We start from the raw sequence: 24762 nt of genomic DNA, 5'->3' as shown, positions 1-24762 counted from the left end.
AGACGTTTTCTTGGCCTCATGGTTGGCAGCTGTGTTCCCTTGGTCCCTCTGGGCAACTGCAACAGGGTAGTTGGCCTAAACTCAGATTCAGGTATCACTGAGTGTTGGTTAGGGGCTTTTATCTACTTCGATTGTCATTTGGTTTTCCGTCAAGGCCCTGGGACATACGTCTTTACCCTTTTTTGCAGTTGAGAAACCTCACTGTGAGTGGCTAAGACTTGCTCAGGGTCACACAGCAGTCACGTGGCAGAGCTGGGATAAGAACCTTGGGTATTTCCTTGGAGGCCCAAGGGAAGTCCAGAAAAGTGCTTTGGTTTTAGAAGTCAGCAGTGTTGCCAGAGACTGTCTCCCGAGTGTCACCAGTGACCCGGAGAGAATGCAGAAGAAAACAGCCCTCGTCTGTGAAGCTCCTGAGTGATAGCTATCAGAGGATGGCAGGGGGGACTCGCCATTTTCCAAATGATACAGTGGAAGTATAAGCACGGTCAAGGTCCCTGAGCAGCACCTGAGCCATGAGAGGCCTGAGGACACTTGTCACAGGCCAAACAGATCCACTAATGTCCTGTGACATCCTGTCCTTGCCCTCTAACAGCAAATTCTTTTTTGTGGGGTAACATGTTAAAGAGCTAGGTTTTAAAAGATGGGGCCAGCCTCCCTGACCGTGTTGCTCTCTGACCTGATGAGGTGAAGCTTTGGTGAGGCCTGTGGTTCCTCTGGCACCTCCAGCCCAGCCCAAGGACAGAATTTCCTGAGTGTCTGGACCTTTCACTAAACAAGGACACTGCTACCCGTGCTAATCCACTCACACGTACAAGCCCTATGGGACAGTAGTGTTGATTTTTGGTGCATGCCAGGTACCCGCTATTAAGAAGCCAGGACAAACAGTTGTTATGGAAACCATTTTAATGCTAGGAAAATGTTTTTACCAATTGCCCGAGGAAGCTGTAGGCCTGGCCTACATCCCACGGGACAAGGGGCCCCTGCCCCTATTTCCGCTCATCACAGGATTGCGTTTGGTCCTTAGACTTCTTCCGTGTTTGGGAAACCACAGTGCCACTGCCAAGGTGGCATGTTTTCCCATCTTGCAGTGTTCTGCAGCCCATGGGGAAGGATCCGTGGGGGGAAGCATCCCATTTGTAGGGCACTCACTATGCGTCAGGTCTTGCGATTGTTTTCACATGTAATCTTGTTCCACTTGAACCGATAATTCTGTGATGTGTTGGTATCGTCTCCATTTCACTAATGTGGGAATTGGAACTTGGAGGTGAAGGGACTTGGCCAAGGTCATATAACTAGTTAGTGGCAAAGTTGAAGATTTGAACCCAGGCGGTGTGGCTCCAGAGCCACTATGTGCTTAAAGTAGGAACCAAAAGCAAGGACAGTTTTTTTGTTGCTAAGTATTCACACTGGTTTGTAAAGTTCCCTTTGGAAGGAAGGTAACACATGTGCAGTTGTAAAGACAAACTCTGAAAGCAACCTTCCTTCCAGCTTTTGGTCTGCAAAGAGAAGGCTTTGTGGGCCGGGTGAGGAATTACCCAGGAAGCGTGATTGCTGACATGACTGGCTGCTGTACATAAGCAGGGTAATGTCCACGGATGACTGGATTTTACATTGGTTACTTAAAGCTTCTCCGAATTCTGCCGCGCCTTTCCTCCGTGGTGCTTTCCCTTCAGAGGCAAGAGCTGAGGGCAGATGGGAAGGGAAGAGAGCAGCGGTTTGGATTTGGCCAATAGTTTTATGAAAAATGGGAGAGCGGAGAGGGGGGTCATGACAACAGCCTGCCTCTCTTGGGCACTCTGATTCTAAACTGATCGGCTCTCCCCTGGGAAGAGGGTCCCACGTGAGCACTGGCAGGCTCTCCGGCCTGGACACACAGCACAGACACACCTCAGAGGGGAGTTCTCCAGCCTGTCTGCCAAAGAGAAAGCTTGGCTTTTGTGAACGCTACACAAGCTACAAATGCAGTTAAGTGGCAGCCAGTGCTGATCATGCTGTGCTTGAGAGCCCAGCTGGAGGCCCAGGACCCATCTCACAACTGCTCAGAGCAGCCAAGGTGCAGGTCAGTGTCCTTCAGTTTGGAAACAGGGATCGTGATACTCACAAATCATGTAACATGTTACCCTGCTCTTACAGTGTACTTGTCACAGCACTCCTACCCAGAGCAAGGTAGGACCACTGAACCAGTTCAGAGATCAGGGTCAGCTTCACATTCCTGTGAAAAAGTGACAGTCACTTATTTAGCTTGAGCCCTTGGGGTCCAAGTTCCAGCCAAGGGCAGTATGGGAACCTGGGTCCCTGCCTGGCATTAAAAGCACCCTGACATCAGTTTTCACAAAGGCGGAAGACTGATACCAATCTGACATTTGTATACGAGGATCGGGAGCAGGCTGTCACCCCGTCCTCCTGGTGCAGTTTGCCTGTCAGCAGACACTACAGTCTGGCACTGCAGCACCAACAGATTCTAATAAATCCCTGCAGAATGGAACCTGTGAGGCCTTCGATTAAGGAAGGCGATTCCACACCCCTGCATTCTCCATTTCTTCCCAGAGAGGAAGAGAGCTTGCTGGCAGCGCCCCCAGCCCAGCCAGGGCTCCTCGAGATCCTGAGGCAGCAAGGTGAGGGGGTCATTAAGGGGCATGTTCAGGCGGATGAACAGGGAGACTGGCCAGAGCCAGGGCTCTTGGCTACCAGGCAGCTTCCCCAGAGGTGACCTCCCCCACTGCCAGTCTCCTCGGCTTATCTCTGTTCTTTGCCACCTAATCTCTAGCCAGCCCATAAGCCAGACAGAAGCGGGGAAAGGGGAAAGGAAGCCAAAGACAGCCTCAGAAAACCTTGTCTGTTCTGCTCAGCTGGAGTCTACGGCTGCATGTGCGGACCGATGTCTCCACCTGGCTGAGTATCCGTATTCTACTTCCAGGATGTGCTGGGGACGATGAGACACCTTCTTGGTCCCAGACCTTAGTCCTTCTCAGTGTCTGTCCAGGTAGGGCTGGCGGCAGAACCCTGCAGGGCTGCCCACCAGAAGGCAGGCAGTCCTGGCCCTGAGGGAGATAGAGGGGCCCAACAACTTGGGCTTCACGCTGATGGCTACAGGCCTCTTTCTAGACTTTGGCATAAAAGTATCTTTTTCCTCAAGTTAGGGGTAAGAAAACACTGTCATGAATGCTTGGAAGTACACTGAAGCCCTCGCATTCAAATTGGCCTCAATTCACCGTGCACCAAAGTCCAGTCCAACGGCTTACTGGACTTGAATTTTTTATAGAACTGGTAAGTCACTTAAGACAGCTGATCTTGAGCTTTTCTTCCCCTACAGAGAGGCACTGCCCCTGGTGAAAATAAACCAGAGGACCCCATTTTTATACAACAATGGAATGTCAACACTGGCAGGAACCTCCTCCAGATGAAGAATTGGGCCCAGAGAGAGGAGGTGTCCTATGCAAGGTCTCAGAACTGGGGTAGAGCCAGGACATGTGGCTTCCTAGCCCAGAGTGAGAAAACACTGGATCCTCCGTGAAGATAAACACTAAAAATATCGCCAAGTTACCACCAGTCCGTAGTGAGTAGGCCTTATTCCCAGTGACTTTGCCCAAAAGGCTGCACATTTTCTAACTATAGTCTAAATCGCTTAAAAAAATTGAAAAGCTGTAACGTTCCATTCAGAATGCAGTCCCGTAGGGCTTCCCTGGTGGCGCAGTGGTTGAGAGTCCGCCTGCCGATGCAGGGGACACGGGTTCGTGCCCCGGTCCGGGAGGATCCCGCATGCTGCGGAGCGGCTGGGCCTGTGAGCCATGGCCGCTGGGCCTGTGCGTCCGGAGCCTGTGCTCCACGGCGGGAGAGGCCACAACAGTGAGAGGCCCGCGTACCGCAAAAAAAAAAAAAAAAAAAAAAAGAATGCAGTCCCGTTAGGTGACAGGCTCCACTGCATGGCCTAAAATCAACGTTTATCGGCTGCATAAAGGATGCTGTAGTGGGAGGTTTTATAGAGCAGGTACACGGCAGGGATGGCAGCCTCGGGGAACACGTGGTGGTTCAGGGCCGTGTCCATTTCGTCCACATACTCCACCTGCAGGGCAATGTTCAGTGCCTGGGACAGGGCCGTGATCTGGATGTGGTCACACTCCATGGCCATGGGCTCCACTTCCTGCAAAGGTCACAATGAAAAAACAACCCAGTTGAGGATGGAGGCCTGGCAGAGGACAAGTGAGAGGTCCAACTCTGGCTTTCGTGGTCCTGGGTCGAAACCTCTGCGCTGGGAAATAATCCCCACAGCAACCTGTGAGGCAGATGTTGGCATCTGCATTTTCCAGAGGAGGAAACGCAGGCTCACTGAAGAGGTAACAGATAGAAATTGCCACAGTTGCAAGGCTTGAATCTAGATCTTTTTGATTCTGGACCCCCTAGTTGTGAGAAGAGGACACTACTTTGAAGAATCTGGAAAGGGGGGCAGGGGTTTTTCAGCTTGGGCTTCCTAATGCACAGAGTCAAAGAATCTCAGCAGAAAGGGGTTTCATCATAAAGGGATTTCAAGCTTATGTGCTTACAGAGGGCTAGGCGAGCGAGTGGGTGAGTCAATGGAGAGCCAAGCTGCCTACTGAGTCCCAATAACTAGGGCAGCTGCCATTTAGCTCCTACTGATTACTGCCGGGCAAGAGGAAGGCCTGGGAAGGACTTCCCTGGTAGCACAGTGCTTAAGAATCCGCCTGGGGGGCTTCCCTGGTGGCGCAGTGGTTGGAAGTCCGCCTGCCGATGCAGGGGACACGGGTTCGTGCCCCGGTCCGGGAGGATCCCACATGCCGCGGAGCGGCTGGGCCCGTGAGCCATGGCTGCTTAGCCTGTGCGTCCGGAGCCTGTGCTCCGCAATGGGAGAGGCCACAACAGTGAGAGGCCCACATATCGCCAAAAACAAAAACAAACAAAAAAAGAATCCGCCTGCCAATGCAGGGGACATGGGTTCGATCCCTGGTCCGGGAAGATCCCACGTGCCCCAGAGCAACTAAGCCCGTGCGCCACAACTACTGAGCCTGCGCTCTAGAGCCCGTGAGCCACAACTACTGAGCCCACGTGCCACAACTACTGAAGCCCGTGGGCCTAGAGCCCGTGCCCCGCAGCAAGAGAAGCCACCGCAGTGACAAGCCCATGCATCACAACAAAGAGTAGCCCCGGCTTGCTGCAGCTAGAGAAAGCCCACGCGCAGCAACGAAGACCCAACGCAGCCAAAAATAAAAAATATAAATAAAAAATAAATTTATTAAAAAAAAACACAAAAAGGAATAAGGCCTGGGGAGCTGGATCTTCTGATTTTTCCAGAGAAATCCAGACGTTCATACGAAAATTGCCCACTGTTTAAACGTTGGCAGCTCTTTCGGGTAAATACCACACATCATAAACAAAACAGGTCTTGGGCAAATGCGACTCTGGGGTTGCTACTCTGTAATTCTGTGAACAGTCTAGTCCAAAGCCCTTATTTCTCAGATGAGAAATCTGAGGCCCAGAGAGGGACAGCGACTTGCCCAAAGCCACACACTTTGGGCCGAAGGAGGATGTGTCCCGCTTGCTAACCTAGTGCTCTTTGAATTGCAATGTAGACATGACACCCAGGTCCCCTGGTTGGGGAATGCTGGTGCTAAAGTCTCCTAAGGAGAGAGGGATGAGAGCGGAGCCCAGGGCCGGAGTCCGAGTCCCCAAAGCCTGGGCCCCGAGGACCTACATGAGTGCAGAAGTCTTTGATGTCCATCTCCTCATCGACGAAATGTCGGAAGAAGTCTCCGCGGTTCCTGATGAAGGCTGACGTGAGCAGGCGCAGGAACTGCACGATGCGGTCCGAGGAGCTCTGGTCGTTGAACACCTTCAGCAGGCTGGCCACGGAGCTGTCCTTCTCCACGAGCTCTACCACGCTGTAAAACTGCAGCCCTTGGGTCCTCAGCCAGGGGAGCGGCAAGCCCCGCCCCACCCCCCCCGTGGGCCTCCCTCCACGGACATTTCCATCTTCAAATCCTCAAGCTGAGGCGCCAAAATCAATCAATCAGAGACCCCGCCAAAGCTCCGTGACAGGGTTAGAGGTACCCTGTAGCGAGTCCCTTAGCCCGGAGTCACGTCGAAGGAGCAGCGGTTAGTGTCCCTCCTCACTGCCGTGGTTGCAATTCTTATTTACAGATTCAGAACTGACGGTCCTCCAACCCCAGCGCCTTCACTAGTGGGGTCCGGGGAGTGGGGTGGAGAGGGGAGGGGCTGACGGAGGCTGGGGGAAGCTTCCAGCCTGAGAGCTAGTGCCCCAAAGGAGGTACCTCCTCCCCGAGAGACGGCAGGGCCCTGGGCTCCCTGTTCCCTCGATGTCCCCACAAGCAGCAAGCAACCCTCAGCCCTTCCCCAGCTGGGAGGAGCCAGAGGGGCGCAACCACAGAGCCCTGGGCGGTGAGGGGACTCCAGCCAGTGCCCGCTCCTGTCTGCTCTGCCAGCGAGGGAGGACCTGGCCCCTCAGCCGTCGTGCCCAGGTTAACTCACAGCGTTAAAGAAGTTTTGGAACTTGTGCTCCTCGAAGCCAGCAGCCAGAAGGTCGTTTGGGGTCTGCAGTACACGCTCTTTGAACCTAGAGGGGAAAGACTGGTACTTACAAGGAACTGCAGGGGGCGCTGCTGTGACGTCAGCTGTCATCCCACTCACCCACCACCCCCATACACACCTGAGAGGGTGCGTGTCACTTTTCTACTAGGACTTTTCTACTGTTCAAAGCACTTCCACGTGGACCACACACTGATTTGTTCCGTCCTCCCCTGTACAGTCACGGGAGGTGGGTAGTATACCCATTTCACAGATGAGGAAATTGAGGTAATCACCACCCACTCCCAGATATATTGATTCTACCTTTCGAAGGCCTGTTGACTCCGTCCCTCCTTCCTGTCCCCATGGTTCCTGGTGCGTCAACACCATCTCTGGCCTGGGCCACACCCAGCCTTCCCTCACTCCTGGTGCCCTCTCCACAGCGACCTTAGAGTGACCTGCCACAGCCTTCTCCCTCAGGACACAGCTCCTCAGCACAGGTGTCCTGGAAGGGCCCCTGCCGAGCTCAGCAGCCTCATCTCTAGTCAGGTCTCACAGCTTCCCTCACACCCCACAGTCACTACCCATTTGCGGTCTCACCCCTTAGCCTCCACTGTCCCCTTAGCCAGGGATGCTCTTCTCAGAGGTGTGCTAGCGCTGGTTTGTACCTGCTCACACGAGCTAGTTGTTAAATTTACGCGTTTTGCCATCCAGCTGTTAAACAGCCATTATTTAAGAATCAAGTTATGTAAACTTAAATAACTTTAAAACACAAATTACAATCTATGCTCTTGAGGTAATCTTTGTCTATTGTGTGTGGATGGTGGAAATACGATTTGGACTATAGCACGTGTTACGTATCTCTTCCCAACTCCCTGTTCAGTGACCCCATGATGGTAACTTGAAAAAAAAAAATCATGACAAGGGTACTGATACTACAGAAATCAACTCACACCACAAATCAGGCCTCCCGGCCAAACAGCCACTAAACTTCTGCCAGAACTGACCATCCCTCAAGACCTGGTCCAGGGACCCCTGCTTTGTTAGTGCTCCCACTGAAGGCCCCCCACTGGCACGGCCCCATCTGGGACCTGTCCTGGCCCCCTTGGGGATGGCGAGGAGCTGCCCCCGGACACAGAGTTCAGCAGCAGAGACGAGATACAGTCCAAGTGAGTGGTCCACAGAAGGAGGGATGCATCCCCCGCAAGAAGGACCAGGTGCAGAGGCTCTGGGGGACCAGCTGGCACAGGCGTAACCGCAGCCTGTCCCCTGGGAGGGGAGACCAGACTCTAGGGAGGACACGGGAGGGGTTTTCACGAGGGACTAAAGGCACAATGAGAAAGGCCTGGGAGGCTTAGGTGCCCTGTGGGACAGGGGAGGTGAGGAGAGGGTGGTGTGTATGAAGTGGAACCATCTAACCTGGAAGGTGAGGCGCTTCTGCCGAAAGGCAAACCACCAAAGGCTGGGCCGGCCGGCGTTATCTGAGCCCGGTTTGGCCAGGGCAGGTGTGGGAAGGAGTGCTGTGCTGGGAGCCACAGCCCTGCTGCTATGTCGCTCTCCGGCTTTGGGACGTAGGCTCCCCTTTCTTACGGCATGGGTGATGGTAACAGGCCTCCACGAGGGGTGCTGGGAGGGCCCCTCTGGCCACTGTTCTGTGAGGCTGTGAATGTGCACAGCTCTGTTCCCAGCTTTCTGCCTTCACACCCTTCCCCTCCCTGGCCACGCACTCCTGAGCCCCCGCCGCATCCCCACGCTCATTCCTCACCAACGACTGCTGGCCCTGCCGTGCCAGCCCTGGGGACACAGAGACGGCGACACACAGACCCAGTCAAGCGAGGGACAAACAGCCAGGGCAGGACTCCCGCCCGACGAGGTGAGGGAGGAGGACGGCGTCAGGACTTGGAGCACAGGCCCTCTCGGCCACACACCAGCTTTAGTGGGACCTGGGGCAAGTCACTTAACCTTTCCGAAGCTCGGTTTACTCATCTGTAAAATGGGGTAACACCCTCCTGGTATTTCCCACTGGACCCCGCTTGGATGGCCCACGGGGATTTCGGACTTAGCAACATGGAGCTCCTGCTTTTTTAACTCTCAGGCCAAACCCCAGGCACCCATCCTCGACTCCTGTCTCTGCTCACACACCCCACTCCAGCCACGAGTGAATCCTGTTGGCGCCACCCCTGCAGGGCTCTGCGATCGACCTCCACCTGCTCAGGCCACTATCACCACCCCTCCTCTGGGCTCTCCCGAATCGCGTCCCCTGCTGCTCCCTGGCTGCGCGCCGCTGCGTTTATCCTGCACGCAGCCGGCCGCAGATCAGGCCCCTTGCTCTCTTGAACCCTCTGTGGCTCCATCTCATTCAGGCCGACATTCAAGGTCCTTAAAAAGGCCCGTTGGGCTTCCCTGGTGGCGCAGTGGTTGAGAGTCCACCTGCCGATACGGGGGACACGGGTTCGTGCCCCGGTCTGGGAAGATCCCATGTGCCGCGGAGCGGCTGGGCCCGTGAGCCATGGCCGCTGAGCCTGTGCGTCCGGAGCCTGTGCTCCGCAACGGGAGAGGCCACAACGGTGAGAGGCCCGCGTACCACAAAAAAAAAAAAAAAAAAAAGAAGCAGGTCTCAGCTCCTTGCTCCCCAGCGTGGTTCGAGGCCCAGCGGCAGGGGCGGCTTCTCCAGGGAGCTTGTGAGAAATGCGGAATTCCCCGCCCTAGACCTACTGAACTGAAATCTGCAGCTGAAGAAGATCCCAGGGGGTTTGCACAAATGATGAAGTGTGAGAAGCCTCGAGCTAGGCCAAAACCCGAGGGTCTAAGGGAGGATCGCTACGGGCAGCAGCTGCGGGACAGAGGGACCTTGGACAGCATCAACTCTAGATCCAGGCTGACCAGGTGGACCCCTGGGTCACTCACACACTCAAACCCAAGGTCCGCTGAGATCACCCAGAACAACGGGGCAACGCTTCTTTGTGTTCTTGCAGTGAGGCTTCGAGAACGCACCCAATGCGACTTGCCTAAGCGCGCTGAGACCAGAGGGCCGAGAGTGCCCGCGAGGTCACTGTCCTTCCCCAGCCGGCCCCTTGGCGGCCCACCCAGCATCCCCTGTGCCCCACTCACTTGAGTATCTCCCTGCTCTTCCCCAGCAGAGATTCCAGGTAGGAGTAGCCCAAGGCCCGGTAGAAGCAGTTCCCGTCCCCCTTGGTCTTGCGGATCGCAGTGAACCTTTTGCTGAGTTCCTGCGGGGGACAGAGGAAATGTGGGTGTCTGCACCAACCGCACCCCCGTCGTGTCCCGTCAGGGCCGGGGCCCCTGCCTCCCCCACGTAACACCTGCTCCCTCCTCTCAGACTGGCTGCCCTCCACAGTGTCCCAACTCTCATCCCACAAAAATAAAACTACTCGGAGTGTGTCCTGTGTCAGACACTGAGCACGAACGGTATGGGCGTGGGGGTGTCCCACGGCCCTGCCCTCGGGAGCCTACAGTCTGGGGTGAGATGGACAGTCAGATGATCGTGACAGGAGGACAGGGGAAGCACCGGGGTGCCACGGAGCAGCGGCATCTACATCAGACTTCAGCAGTCCAGGAAGACTTCCTGGAGGAATGGCGCTGAGAGGAGGAGCAGTGGCGTGCACGGGGGCGGGGGGGCAGTGAGGGTGGGCGTGCCTGGGAGGTGGGCCAGGAGGCTGCAGAGTCGGTAGGAAGGGCCTCCCCAGCCTTCACCAAGCAGTCTGGCCAGTGCTTCAGAGGGTTTCGTGGGAGGTGTGGCCTCCCCATGCCACCCCCTCCAGCACTGCTCCTGGCTGTCAGCTTCCCTCTGAAACGGCCGGAGTCCCCATGGCTGCCTCCTGGGCCTGCCTACCCTCAGGGTTCTGACAGCAGAGCTGGTTTTCAAGGGGTCCCACCAGAGTGGAGCTGACAGGGCCCACCAGAGGCAGGCCGTAGGGAAGGATGGGCTCCTTGAAAACTCCATCTCGGCTCCCGAGGGGGGTCCAGGGGACACGAGAGTCAGTGTGCTGCCCAGCCTTTGCTCCTGCCCCGGCGGGAAGCCGAGAGGTGGAGAGGGGGCACCAGGGGAGCGCCCAGGCTCCTTCTTGTTCTGTGACTCTCCCTGCATCCTTCCAGCAACCCTACCCCGCCTTTTTCACAGCCCGGCTGGAGTGGGCTTTCCCTCCTGAGAGATGCCCTTGCAGGGCGGTTACAAAGACGACTTTTATGAGGTCAGGCTGCCTGGTCTAAATGCACTAGCAGTAGGGCCGTGCACTTGCCATTTAATTTCTGTGCCTCGTTTCCCTCAGCTGTAAAACGTGGGTAATAGAAGTTCTGACCTTGCAATGTTGTACTGAGGTCTCAGGGAGAAAGGAAACACTTAGGAGAGTGCCTAGCTTTTTAAAAACAGAGGTGCTATTTTTTTTTTTCTTTGCAGCGGAAGGATTTCTCTTGAAGGCAAATGCCTAACATGACAATATTCTGGGAGCCCTTTCATTTGCCCAGGAACCTGGTCCAAATGCGAAGCCTTTTTTACCTTCAAAGTGGCACCTCTTTCTCTGCTCCCGACTCCAGCCCACTTCATCTAGGCTCCCCTTCTTCTGACCCTCTGCCTTACCTGGATTTTCCTCTGGTAAATCTTGTTTTCAGGATGATCCCGAAGAATTGATAGAATGTCACATTTTTCTGATATTAGGTTGAAAGATGCTTCACTCTGAAAGACAGAAAAAGGAGTGAAGCTGTGACAATTTCAAAAGCAGCTGTTGGGCTTTCACCAACAGAAAGCCTCCGAACTGCTGGCTGCAGGGACACAGTGGATGTTACCTCCCCCCGACAGAAGCACCTGCGGGTGTGTGACTAGTATCCCAGACGCCATGGTCCCCGGCAGGCAGGGAGCCAGGGTCAGGCCCACCATGTAGGGGTATCAACTTGTAACTTCCAAACTGATTCGTTTTATAGAACATAATACCTCAGTGCACAAAAATAAATTCAAAATGGTTTAAAGATTTAAATGTAAGGCCTGAAACCATTAAACTTCTCTAGAAGAAAACATAGGCAGTAGGCTGTTTGACATTGGTCTTAGTAACATTTTGTTGGATATGTCTCCTCAGGCAAGGAAAACAAAAGCAGAAACAAACAAACGAGACTACATCAAACTAAAAAGCTTTTGCACAGCAAGGGAAACTTTCAACAAAAGGAAAAGGCCATCTACTGAATGGGAGAAGATATTTGCAAATAATATATCTGAATAAGGGGTTAATATCCAAAATATATAAAGAAGATATACAACTCAACATCAAAAACCCAAACAACCCAATTAAAAAACGGGCAGAGGATCTGAATAGACATTTTTCCAAAGAAGACATACAGATGACCAACAGACCCATGAAAAGATTTTCAGCGTCACTAATCATCAGGGAAATGCTAATCAAAACCACAGTGAGGTATCACCTCACATCTGTCAGAATGGCTATTATCAAAAAGACAGCAAATAACAAGTACTGGTGAGGGAAAGTGAACACTTGTGCACCATTGGTGGGAATGTAAATTGGTGTAGCCATTATGGAAAACGGTATGGAGATTCCTCAGAAAAATAAAAAATAGAACTACCATATGACCCAGCAATTCCACTTCCGGGTATTTATCCAAAGAAAACAAAAAGCACTCATTAGAAAAGATATATGCACCCCTATGTTCACTGCAGCATTATTTACAATAGCCAAGATATGGAAGCAACCCAAGTGCCCATCAACAGATGAATGGATAAGGAAGATGTGGTATATATATGCAAAAGAAGATGTGGTATATATATGCAGTGGAAAATTATTCAGCTATAGAAAAAGAATGAAATACTGCCGTTTGCAGCAACATGGATGGACCTAGAGATTATCATACTACGTGAAGTGAAAACAGAGAAAGACAAATATTACATGATATCACTTATATGTGGAATCTAAAAAAACAAATGAACAAATATAGCAAAACAGAAACAGGGTCATAGATGCACAGTGTGCAATACGTATTTGTCCCCAAATACACACACGTGCACAGGAAAATGACTGTTTACCTTCTACTGGCAAATCTTACCCCATTTATCTTTAGCATAAAAATATGTCCATCCCATATATACACTACCAAATGTAAAATAGATAGCTAGTGGGAAGCAGCCGCATAGCACAGGGAGATCAGCTCGGTGCTTTGTGACCACCTAGAGGGGTGGGATAGGGAGGGTGGGAGGGAGGGAGATGCAAGAGGGAAGAGATATGGGAACATATGTATATGTATAACTGATTCACTTTGTTATAAAGCAGAAACTAACACACCATTGTAAAGCAATTATACTCCAATAAAGATGTAAAAAAAAAACATGTGTCCATCCACTACAATAAGATAAAAAACGTGCAGGACTTCTTGATAAATTCCCTCACACTGATGTTCCTGGAAACTGCTGTTGTCTTTGCTCCCAAACCTGCTGATTTAGGAGTTGTTGCCGTTTCTGTGAAAACTGCACCACTTCTGGACTTCTTAGTAATGACCGTCTTTTCTGATTTAACACTTGTTCTAAAAGAGTAGGTCTTGCAGGTCGATCCCCAAAAGATCCTGTTCTCTGTCTAACAGTGGAGAGTATATTATCTGCACTTTCCTCAAGTTTGACGGTTCCTGCGCTGCCAGGCCGGGCGGCCCCACCGCAGTTCAGGGCCTGGTCGCTTTTCCTCTTCTTGTACTTATCCTTGTACATCTTGTTGCAGTGCTTCTTGCACATCCACGGCTTGTGCTGCTTGGCCACCTGGCTCGGTGTCTGGCTCGGGGTCTGGCTGCAGCCCTCGTAGGGGCAGGTCTTGCTCACGCTGCCCCCGCCGCTGCCCCGTCTCTGGGCTCCACCGCTGCCACCCTCTCCCCCAGAGTGGGTCCCCTCGTCCTCCAGATCCTCCAAACTAGCCGTGCTCTCGCCTCTCCCCGGGGGGACCTAAGTGTCCAGCAGGTCTGCCTCGTCTTCCCCCGCCTCCCCCTCGCCATCCCCCCCACCACTTTGCACAGGTACCGAATGGGCAGCCCGGGCGCTGCCCCCCAGGGCCGGAGAGCAGCCCTCGGCGACAGCCTGCACCTCCGCGCTGCTGAGACCTGGCGGGGGTCCACGATCCCAACCCTTCAGCACCTGCCGGGCCCAGCTGCACTTAGGAAACCAACGGCCGGGAACCCGCTAGAGGAAAAGTCCCTGGCCATCACTTTTGACAGTTGTTACCGGGCGGCCTCTCAGCCTCCTCACTGACTAGACAGTGGCCTCAACCCAATACCGCAGTGCTTGAAAAGGAGGCTTCGGTGTTACAGACCCCTTCCCATCTGGAGAAATGTGTTGGATTTTGATGAGGAGATTCTCCAGAGCTCACCACCGGAAGCAGAGAGCTGGCCCACAGAATCGTACAATGAGGTGTCAGGGACTTCTAGGCTTACCTGGTCTCCACCCTGGACAGACTCTAAACTTCTGTCTGACAATGAGCTTCTTGGTCTCTGATTCCTGTACTCGGCATCCAGGCTCCGTGACGGGGAAGCGGCATTTCTGGGGGACCTGGAAGCTCCCAGCCCTCAAAGTCTCCAAAGTCACATGGGCCTCCCTTGCCAGCGGGCAGCTGTCAAACCATCTGAGACCTTCCATTCACTTGATGCCCCAGGGCCCCTCACAGGGCCCGAAGCAGAACAGGGGATGAGATGTTTGTTAAATGAATGAATAAAAGCCATCTCCCCGGTGAAGCCTCCCTGGTTGCCCCACCCCATCTGAATCAGGCTTGGGTCCTCCCTTGAACTCATGCTTTGTTCCTTTTTCTCCCTTTCTGGTGGCCCCAAACATGCCCTCCCGAGATGTGGGGCGCCCGGGCATCTTCCCAGACGAAAGCCAAACAGTGAGAAGATGACTGTTGTCCCTAAAAACAGGAGGAAAAGTATTTCTAAAAGAGGGAGGAGAGCGTGCAAATGCTTGTGGGTGGGCGAAGGGATTCTAGGTTTTGTTTCTGGAAGCTTCTATTCCGTACCCAACCTTTGTTGCAACATTCAGTCAGTCTCAGGCTCCTTCCTCACTTCTGCTCTGACACCACAGTGGCGGGCTGGCAGAGCAGGGGCGAGCCATCAGGAGGAATCAAATAACCATCCTGGGGCAGATGCTATAGGCTGCTTTCCCATCAGCCATTTCCCATTTCTTCCCTACCGACAGGATTCCTCTTTTACTCTGGGCAGTGTGATGGAAAATGCCTGGGCTGAGTCAGGACAACCCTAACCTCCTCCTCACCGATTTTCCTAGCCTCCCTTGCAGCTGTAGGCAGCCAAGTGACCGGGGCTGGCCAACTGGACTCACAAAAACTCTGCTGGGGGCTTTGGGGAAGGCTTTTGGTTTTGGATGTAAAGAACAGAGACAGCATGTCCGCCTCCTCCTCCTTCTTCCTGACTTAATACAGATGCAACGTCTGCATTCCAGTAGCCATGCTGTGACCATGAGGTTGAAAGCCAACGCATGGAGGATGGTTTGATGATCTGCTGCTACCCTAAGCCCAAGATGTATGGAATAATAACGGATGCCATTACTGTACACCAGCTGTGTGGCCAAGCTCTGGGACCGAGGCTTGCATATTCCCGTTATTTCATTTAATCCCGACTGACGATTACTAAATCCACTCTACTGACAAGGTTGGGTCCCTTGTGCCAGGAAGGGGTTTGCTGCAGATCTGCCTGACTCTGAAGCCCATGGAAACTCTACCAAGCCAAACTGCTAAGCAGACAGAGTTCAGAGTCCAGGAGCTCTAGAGGGACAAAGGCTGCTAGGCCTCAAGGGAACACTGTGTGCAGGGCAGTCTGGGGCCTTCTCACCTTCAGGCTGGGCCCCTGCAGCTCCCCCTCCACCCATTACAGGCAGAGTGCTCAGCCCTGGACCTCAGTGCCTACAGCAGGGTCCCCCAGTCTGAGGGCTGCTCATCCCAGGTGGAGTGAGAAGATCATTTATAGGTGATGTCTGGACATGGGGGTTAGAAGACACTGGCGACATTGGGAGCGAAAATTAATCTCTTTTCAACTTTCTTCAAACCTTCTAATTGCACCAAGGAGAAAGCAGGCTTCCAGTGTACCTTTAACTCCTTTCCACTTTGCTAGCCTCTTTTGAAGGGTGAGAAGGCCTCTGACTTGGAGCGTAAAATGTTGCATTTTCATTTGCAATTTTTTTAACTTAAAACAAAACTTGTTAACTTTTTTTTTTTTTTAATTTTTTGGCCATGCCTCGCAGCATGCAGGATCTTCCCCGACCAGGAATCGAACCTGTGACCCCTGCAGTAGAAAGCAGAGTCTTAACCACTGAACCGCCAGGGAAATCCAAAACTTATTAACTTACTAACTTCATTGGCATAGTTATAAAAAGTGAACATGTTTTGACCTATTCTAAATCATGGAAGACTTACATTATTGGCATCATAAATACCAATGGCTGGTGTACAGTTAATTTTGCACTCATACGGTGTGCTCATAAAGCAAATATCCACGGGATTCCATGAGTTTCAGAATTTAAAAATCCACCTCTGCTGACCCGAGGGGAAGGCAGGATGACAAACAGGTACTATTCAGAAACAGCACATGTCCCCACTCGACAATGCCCATCTCTCGCACTCACCCACCCGCCGTCTCCTTTCATTCCAAAGTCCCATTATTTACCTACCTCACCAACAAAAAGTCTTGTTTTTACCCACAGCCCACTTAAAATGACAGCTTGGGTCTTTTTAAACAATGGATGATTAAAAAGCAGCACAGCTGTACTGAATGCTGCTCGCGCTTGGAGCGCCCCCCGAAAAAAATGACAAATGGTGTGGGAGGATGCATACAATCAGTTCTATCTGATGGGCAGTTTCTGAGAAGGTATCGCTGGGAGAGTGGAAAGGAGTATAAGGATTGAATCTTACATATGTAGAGGTAAGTATTTAAGATGTTAGAAAGCCCGCCGTCACCAGTCAAAATGAGAATGTTAAAGGCGGGTCAGGAGGGGGAAACGGGCCTCACTGAGGGAAGCCTCCCTAGCTTTTCCACTTGCCATAGTCATATCGACTGGGCATTCGAGACAAATCTACTTAGGCTATTTAAAAGTCAACTTAAAAGAAAAATATTAAACAGCAGTTTGGGGACGGGGGGTGGGGGGCTCTGGGTCGCTGAGAGCCAAGCTCATCACACTCAGCGTTCAAGAGACCCGCTGTGAGCACCGGCCTCTGCAAGGCATTCTGTCACCTTTTCTCCTTCATCCCTGACCGCTGTTCCCATCCTGCCATCCCCCCACCCTCTATAGGTATTCCCTACGGTACGTCTTTCAATACGGATCTGCCTTTTTAAAATTGTGCTAAAACATACATAACACAAAATATACCATCATAACCATCTTTAAGCGTGCAGTTCCGTGGCGTTAAGTGCATTCACATTGTTGTGCAACCACTACCGTCCTTTCCAGAACTTTTTCATCACCCCCAGCTGAAACTCTACCCATGAAACCCTAACTCCCCATTCCGTACCCCTCATTTCCACGCGGCCCAGCCCCTGGCAACCACCACTCTGCTTTCTGTCTCCATGAATGTGCCTGTCCTAGGGACCTCATGTAAGTGGATTGTATGTCTTTTTTAAAATACAGAGTTGTTTTATGTATGCTTTATGTTTTATGTATGTTTTATGTATGTTTTATGTTTTATGTATGTTTTAAATATGCATACAAATTATTCTATAGATATCGTGGCTTCTTCTTCCTTCACTCAATGCTATTTAAGATCCACCCCTCCTGACAAATGGCTCCCAGGTTGGTTGCCCTGCCCTGTGATGGAGCTGTGAGTTAGCTCCAGCGCCCCCTCGTGGTCCCAGGTGTGTTTACTGGTGCCACTGGGAGGGGTGAGGGGAGTGGGTTTCTGCTTTGGCGCCTTTAAGTCCCTGCCTGGCGGCCCAGAGTGACCCAAGTCAGCCCGGGTGGCCCCGCCCCCCTCCCCATCGGCAGGGCCCTGGTCACACCCCTGGAAGAACAGCCTCGGTATACTGGCCCATAAATCAGGTACAATACTCTGGGTTCGACCTTGGCTGACTCTAGTTGGTGGTTTGTTTTTTAAATCATGGCCCCAAATTTCCAGGATGTTATGGGAAAAGGACAGGCCTCGCCTGACAACGTCCTGTCAGACCTAATCAGGTTACCTAATCCTAAAGGATTTTAGCCTTAAACTGCTGGTTTGCAAATAGATGCTAATTAACTAAGTCAGGCAGATAGCACCTCTGCTTGGAAACAGCTTTGAGCTATTGAGTCGAGGGAGATATTTCAAAGTGAGAGAAGGATGTTTCTCCCATCACTGGCTCCTTCCCAGTAACCCTGGGAACAAGCTTGAGGCACTGGAACGGGGGGGGGGGGGGGGCTTGGTGTTCAGACCAGATCTGAGTCCTCATGGGGGTCCCCTTTCCTCCTACAGCCTCGGAGACCGCAGAGCCAGCACGTAACCACCTACAGCAGTGCTGCTGGCCCTGCACTCGATCCCCATCTCTCATCCATATACCCCCCTGAGACCCATATACACCGATCCATGGATCCTGCCCCACTGGTGTGGCATCTGAAGCACTGAAAGCTTCCGGTAAGGAAGTGACCAAGCAGAGCCAGAGTGAGGTCCCATTGCCAGGGCGATGCAGGATCTTCCATCCTACAGGCTGCTGCGCCCCCTGCCCACGGGAACCCCACGTGCCCAGCACTGTGCGCGCATCTCCAGGGACCCCCAGCAGACGGTGGGGTGGCAGGGAGCTGCAGGGTGGGGAGGGCCACGCTGAAAGGACTGGGCCCTGGCAGCTTAGTCCTGCAGGCCGTAAAGGTCTGATCCGTGACATGACCTGTGACCCAAAACAAACCCCTGCCCCTCCTGTGAGTTCTCTGTGGGCCCCTCTTGGAACAGATACAGTTCACTTCAGAGTTTTAATCCAGCTTCTCTGTGCTTTCATGAGAGGTGAAACAATAGGAGGATGAAACTCCACAAGGACAGGGTCCTTTGTCACTTTTATCACAGTACTCCAAGTGCCTGCAACAGCAGCTGGCCCCCGGAAGGCCCTAAGTAACCACCTGTTGAATGACTTAAGTTACCTTTGCTGGGAGGTCATCGTATGCCAGGCGCTGGGGATAATCTCACTTAGGCCTTGCAGTAGCTCCGTTTTACAAATGGAAACTGAAGCCCAGAAAGGTCAAGCTCTTTGTCCAAGGTCACACAGTGAGGCAATCCAGGGAGAAACGTCGACGCTGGCCACCCAGCACATCAAAGGTACTCAACAGACCTGGGTGCCTTTCCGCCCCAACTCTCCACAAAGAGAACGCACCTGGCCCTCGTGTGCCCTATCATCACTTCCTGATGGCTCCTTAGCAGCCCGGCCTTGGGCTCATGCCTCTGCCTACAAACCCCCCATAACGTACCCTTCGGTGCCTCTGTGTGCACCCCCAGCCAAGGCTCTGAGGTGCTGGTGGGCCTCTCCTGGGCCCACCCTGGGCCCCAGCGGGCAAGGCCAGCCGTTAGCCTGCCAGACCTCCCACTGAGGCTGCTCCGCTGGTGTGCTCACCCCGGGCCATGAGTCAGCCTCGCGAACCAGGCCCAGCCCCGAGAAGCCACAGCGCACTGCGTGGCCTGACCTCAAGCTACCAACTCCTCCATGGCAGAGGCCAGAGCCTGCAGGCTCACCACCAGAGGGCCAGGGCCCAGAACTCAGCCAACCACCTCCCCTCAGAAGGTCCCTGTCACTTCTAGAGGCTCCCCGTGGCTCCAAACCTGGCCTTGCCTGCTTGGGGCTGGGGTCTCCAAAGGGGGCTGTTTGCAGGGGCCGGAAGGAAATGGCTTTTTAAATGTCTACTTCAGGGTATGATGTATAATATACCCACATACGGGAAAATCAAACATTTTTATTGATGAGTGATCAAACCATTTGGAGGCCCAAGATTCAGGGGAGACCTAGTGTCCTGAATTGGCTTCCTATTGCTGCTGTACAAACAGCAACTAGTACAAACTCAGTGATTGAAAACAAGGTTTATGATCTTACATTTCTGGAGGCTCACGGGGAGAAGCCACTCCCTTACCTTTTTCGGTTTCTAGAAGCTGCCTGCATTTCTTCATGATCCCTCCCTCCCGTTGTCACGCCTCCTCACTCCCAGCCTCCTGCCTCTTCCTTATAAGGACCCTTGTGATTACATCATTGGGCCCACCTGGGTACCCCAGGGTACTCTGCCCATTTCAGGACCCTTAATTCATCACAACTGCAAAGCCCCTGTTGCCACGTGAGGTACCCTAGTCACAGGTTCTGGGGATTAGGATGTGGGTGTCTACGGGGCGCTATTACTCAGCCTACCACCCACATTCCCCCATCTCTGCAGTTCAGTTCAGGAAACAGAGAAGACCCTGCATCTGGACCCCTACCTGCCTTGGGTCACAGTTATTGGCTGGCCTTGCAGAGACCCCGAATTCAGAGGCTGGCCCTCTCTCATTTGACCCTGGACTCATAGCATCCTCCTAACAGACCCTCAGATCTCCAGCCCTGACTTCTCCCTAGAGCTCCGGCCTCAAACACCACCAGCCACCGGGATGTCTGACCAAGATCGCAGAATTACTGTGCCCCTAACTGCTTTCTCTCTCCACGCCTGCATCCCCTCCAGGTGTCACCAGATCCTCAAAAGCCCCTCCATCCAGACAGAGCTCAGGCCAAAGACAGGGGAGGCCTCTCCTACTCCTCCCTTCCTCCGTCAGCTCGGCTCCTGTGTCCGGCCAGAGCCACCACCATCTGCCCCCAGGGAGGCTGCACCACGTGTCTGCCCAACTGACCTCCTGGCTCCCACTCCCACCCCCCGTCCCCACCATCCTCCACAGCAGCCAGCACAGGCTCCTACCATGTGAAGCAAATGAGGACATGCCCTTTCCCAGTTCCCTCCAGTGGCTTCCTTCACATGGGAGAAGACTCAACCTTTGGATGACAACCACCCAGGTCCTACGCCATCCGGCCTTGCTCCCCTCACTCTCGTGAGCTCCAGTCACAGTGACCCTCCTTATGTTTCCCAAGACACACCCATTCCTACCTCAGGGCCTTTGCACATGCTGTTCCTCTGCATGGAATGACTCTCTGTCTCTTTACATGACTCAGATGACGCAACCTCCTTCCCTGACCACACTGTGAAAGTTGCCCCTTCCCCACCCCTACTGCCTTGACTTGTTTTATGTCTTTAGAGCTCTCTGACATGTAGGTTCACTCGTTTACTTGCATGCTGTCGGTCACCCTCCACGAGAATGTCAACTCCATGAGGGCAGGGACTTTGCCTGCCTGTCATGACCAGATTCCCCAGTGCCTGCCACACAATAATGCCCCCAAGATGCATAACAAGCAGATGAGTGAACAGATGTATGCGCTGGTCTCTGACTCCAGCCTGGCCACTTCCAACCCTCTGTCCACTCCATTGCCAGACGGCATCCAAATCAACCATCTCTTATTTGTCAGAAATATGTTATGGTCCTCCCCCCTCCCCAGCCACACCTGCAGGATAAAATCCAAACCCCACAGTGCAGCATGTGAAGCCCTTCATGGCACATTCTGACCCCACCTGCTTTTCTAAACTCATCTCTCCTCCCTCCCCCAAGCTCCCTGAATCCACATGCAAAGCCCTTTATGGCACATTCTGACCCCACCTGCTTTTCTAAACTCATCTCTCCTCCCTCCCCCAAGCTCCCTGCATCCACATGTGAAGCCCTTCATGGCACATTCTGACCCCACCTGCTTTTCTAAACTCATCTCTCCTCCCTCCCCCAAGCTCCCTGCATCCACATGCAAAGCCCTTTATGGCACATTCTGACCCCACCTGCTTTTCTAAACTCATCTCTCCTCCCTCCCCCAAGCTCCCTGCATCCATACAGACCGCTCACCTTTCCCAGCATATCCCACTCTTAACCATGTTGCCAGGCCTGTAAGCACACTGTCCCACCCTGACCGGAATACACTCTTCCCCAAATCCTTCCTGAAAACTCCTATACATCCTTCAATACCCCATTCAAAAGACTCCTTTGTGAAGACTTCCTCAACACTCCCCACTCCCTCAGAGTGCATGGCTCCCTGCTGTGCTCCCCAAGCCCATGGTCAGGCCTCTTAGGTCATGACCGGTAGCTCAAGAATTGCTTGTGCCCAGCTCTGCCTTGTCCAACAGGCAGTGAGCTCCTAAGAATGGGCAAGCCCCTTGTCTTTCTCATCATTGCCCAGCATGGGGCTGGACTAGGGTACCTACTGGGGCTTGTTTGACAAACCAAAGAACAAAGCACAGAAGGGCCCTGTGGTTCTGCTATTCACATCCGACCCTCATTCTTCACTGAATGTTAAATGCCCTTTGAGTGAGCATGAGACCCCTCACTACCTACAACCTCTGCCAGTGGCAGCCCCAGGCTTTGTCCTCACCCTGGCCCCTGAGTTGCCAAGGGGTTCTGTGTCTTCTACCTGGGACCCTTCCTCAAGCTTAGCCCAGTGACTTTGAAATGAATACAGAAAGAAAACACCATATTTTCCAAAGACATTCTCCTCTGCCCACCACACACACACTCACCGCCATCCACACCACACAGACTCAGAAGACCACCAAAGGGCCCAGCACGGTACCTGGCAAACAGTAGGTGCTCAGTAAGTGCTGGGTGAACAGAAGAGAACACACCCTGCACCGCCTCTGCCACCCCCACCCTCCCAGGATTCCCCGGCAGACGTCCTATTTGGTGAGCTAACAACTTCATCCCTCTCCAAGGCAGCCACGCCACCCCTCACAGGCTGAGGGCTGGTGCTCTGACTCCATCTGCCCTCTAACTTCCGGTCTTGTGAGTCCAGGGCAGACGCGAGGATGGAGTCAGAGGCCTCACTGTGCAGCACGAAGGCCAGAAGTTCAGGTCCCAGCCCTCACCACCCCTGCCATGTTCTCAGCTACCCAGTGGGGGCTGGAAGCCCTGCCAGCCTCGGCTCCAGGGTGGCTAAACCCGTTATTACCCCAGCTTTGGCCACTCCCTGGCAGGCGATGCAGAAACACCTGGGTCCCCTTCCAGGAGCAGCAGAGCCAGGTAAACCCTTAGGTACTGGGTAGAAGCAGGAAGCTGGTGCTTCCAGATGCCCCAGAAGCCCTCAGCCACACCCAGCAGCAGGCTGGTTTGTCTAGGACAGGCCAGCACAGATGACCTGGCTGCCCACACCACAGTCCGAACGTGTCAGACCGTGACCAGTTTCTGACCTGTGCCCCAAGCCAGCGGCAGCCTGCAGGGGTGACCCATTTCTCTGCCCAGACATGGGAGGGAGGAGGCCGAGCAAGAAAAACCAGGCACCCGTGCACGCGCATTTCCAGGACCCTGTTTTCACAGGGAAAGCCGTGCCCGTTATCTGAGCCAAGTGATCCACTCGCATCACCTCACGTGGTCCTCACAGCAGCCCAGTATACAGATGTGAAAAACAGTGCCGGGGATGGGAAGTGACCAACCAAAGCCTCTTGGCCTTCCAAGGGATGGAGGTGAGATTTGAACTCAGGGCTGTGTGACCACAAGCCAGGCCACCAGTCCTTATACTCTACAAGCTCCCTGGAGCAGGGGGGCTCAGAATTGAAGAGTTTTAGGCACTCATCACACCCAGTCCTCTGCAGAGTGCCTGTCCCCCACCTCCCCTTGCCCCCAAGATGGACTGATGTAGTAATACAAAGAGCACTGGACTGGGAGTCCAGAGGCTTGGGTTCAGGTCCAAGTCCACCACGATCAGTCCCGGTCCCCTCCCTGTCTGGGCCTCAGTGGCCCCAGCTGACCAAGACCCGGTTGGCCTGGCTCAGAGGGTCTCTGGGGCCCTTTCTGCTTTCTGAACCAGGGGTTCCTTTAGTCTTTGCTTTGCCGGGACCCCTAATTCACGTGTCTCACAACTTGAGACAGCCTCTCCACGTGGGTCCTAACTCCAAAGACCTTCTGTTGACGTGTAGGACGGAGAGGATGTCCGGCCACCCTTGCACTCCCCAGGTCCACTCTTGGGGCTTGGGAGTGGGAGGTCTCTCATGGCTGAGCCCTCGGATGGGTGGGGCCGTGAGCTGCGGACTGGAGGTCTACTTAACAAAAAGGAAGCGACACTTAGCCCTGGAGCCTCCGGGTGCCCACCGTCGAGCGGCACTCGGGGACAGCCGGGACGAACGCGCCGGGGCGGGGGATCTGGGAGCTGGGCTGGGTCTCCGTCGCTGGCCGTTCACGGGGGCCTTCCAAGGAAGGACTGAGCCCCCAGTATTTCCGGGGTGTCCGAACGCTGCAGGTCTGACGGTGGCGGCCGAGCCTCGCGCCCAACCCCCAGTCCCGCGAGCGCACATGTGCCCAGGCGGCGACCCCGCCTACCGCGCCCCCCTTCCCACTCCTCCTTCCCCGCTTCCCCTCTACAACCACTGACCATAGTGACCGGAGCCGTCGGGCCAGGTCCCGCCCCAGAGAGGTGGGATCGGTGCGGGAGGGCGCCCCGGGAACCGCTGGCTGGCTCCGCCGTTGGGTCGGGCGGCGGGGACCTCGAAGGCGTGGGGGCGAGAGGCGAATACACCCGACCGCTCCGCAAACCAGAGGTTAGACCACCACTGTGTCCCAGCAAGACACACGCCCCTCGATTGACGTCTGAGGCGGGCAATCAGAAGCCGGGCCACAGGACGTCACAAAAAGTGGGTGAGACTTCACGCGCCTCCAGCGTATCCTTTGGGGCACACTTGACAGGGTACCGCCTCTTTTTAAAGACACAGAAACCTTTTAACTGGCAAAGGAGTTAGCCCAACCCAGGAAGACAGGTTGTAAAGGCTGAAGGGCTTTTGACCAAAACTGCAAATTGAATTCTGAAAGATTAGCTGGCCCTCATTAATTCATAAACCAGGTCATATATAAGTATAGTTTGCTCAAGACTAGAAGACAGGCGCTTAGGGAACACGTGTCCAATAACATTAAGTTACCTGCCTGCGTGTGTAGCTTCAAAATAATATTTTACACCCTTCCAACTCCTGAATCAGTAGGTTGCCACGCACCCAATTAATGTTTGTCGAATGAATGAATTTCCAGGATCTTTGATTCTGTGCCTGTGGAATTGTACGGCTATATACGAGGCACAGACCGTGAACCACGCTTGGTGACTCACCCTGCATACAAGCTCATTATTGCCGAGCATCAAACAGAGGAATATGTATCATTCAGAGATTCATTCACCAGCCCTTGACCGCTGGAAGAC

General features: G+C 53.5%; 1 protein-coding gene and 1 pseudogene across 2 annotated transcripts; both read right to left on the bottom strand.

Moving 5' to 3' along the window:
- Positions 1-901: 901 nt before the first annotated feature.
- OTUB2 (OTU deubiquitinase, ubiquitin aldehyde binding 2) lies at positions 902-24138 on the bottom strand. Its single transcript, XM_081227568.1, has 6 exons — positions 23950-24138; positions 11135-11230; positions 9649-9767; positions 6502-6586; positions 5708-5902; positions 902-4141 (listed from the first exon to the last, which is right to left on the bottom strand). The coding sequence occupies exons 1-6, from the start codon at positions 23950-23952 to the stop codon at positions 3935-3937; spliced, it is 705 nt and encodes a 234-aa protein (XP_081083694.1). The 5' UTR covers positions 23953-24138; the 3' UTR covers positions 902-3934.
- Positions 12941-23872, bottom strand: LOC308614983 (regulatory factor X-associated protein-like; annotated as a pseudogene). The gene is made up of 3 exons: positions 23670-23872; positions 22574-22695; positions 12941-13577 (listed from the first exon to the last, which is right to left on the bottom strand). The product of its transcript is annotated as a regulatory factor X-associated protein-like (transcript).
- Positions 24139-24762: the final 624 nt, after the last annotated feature.

Source organism: Mesoplodon bidens (genome assembly GCF_964165515.1).
Source record: "Mesoplodon bidens genome assembly, chromosome: 3".
NCBI lineage: Eukaryota > Metazoa > Chordata > Mammalia > Artiodactyla > Ziphiidae > Mesoplodon > Mesoplodon bidens.
This window is presented reverse-complemented; position numbering and strand designations above follow the sequence as displayed.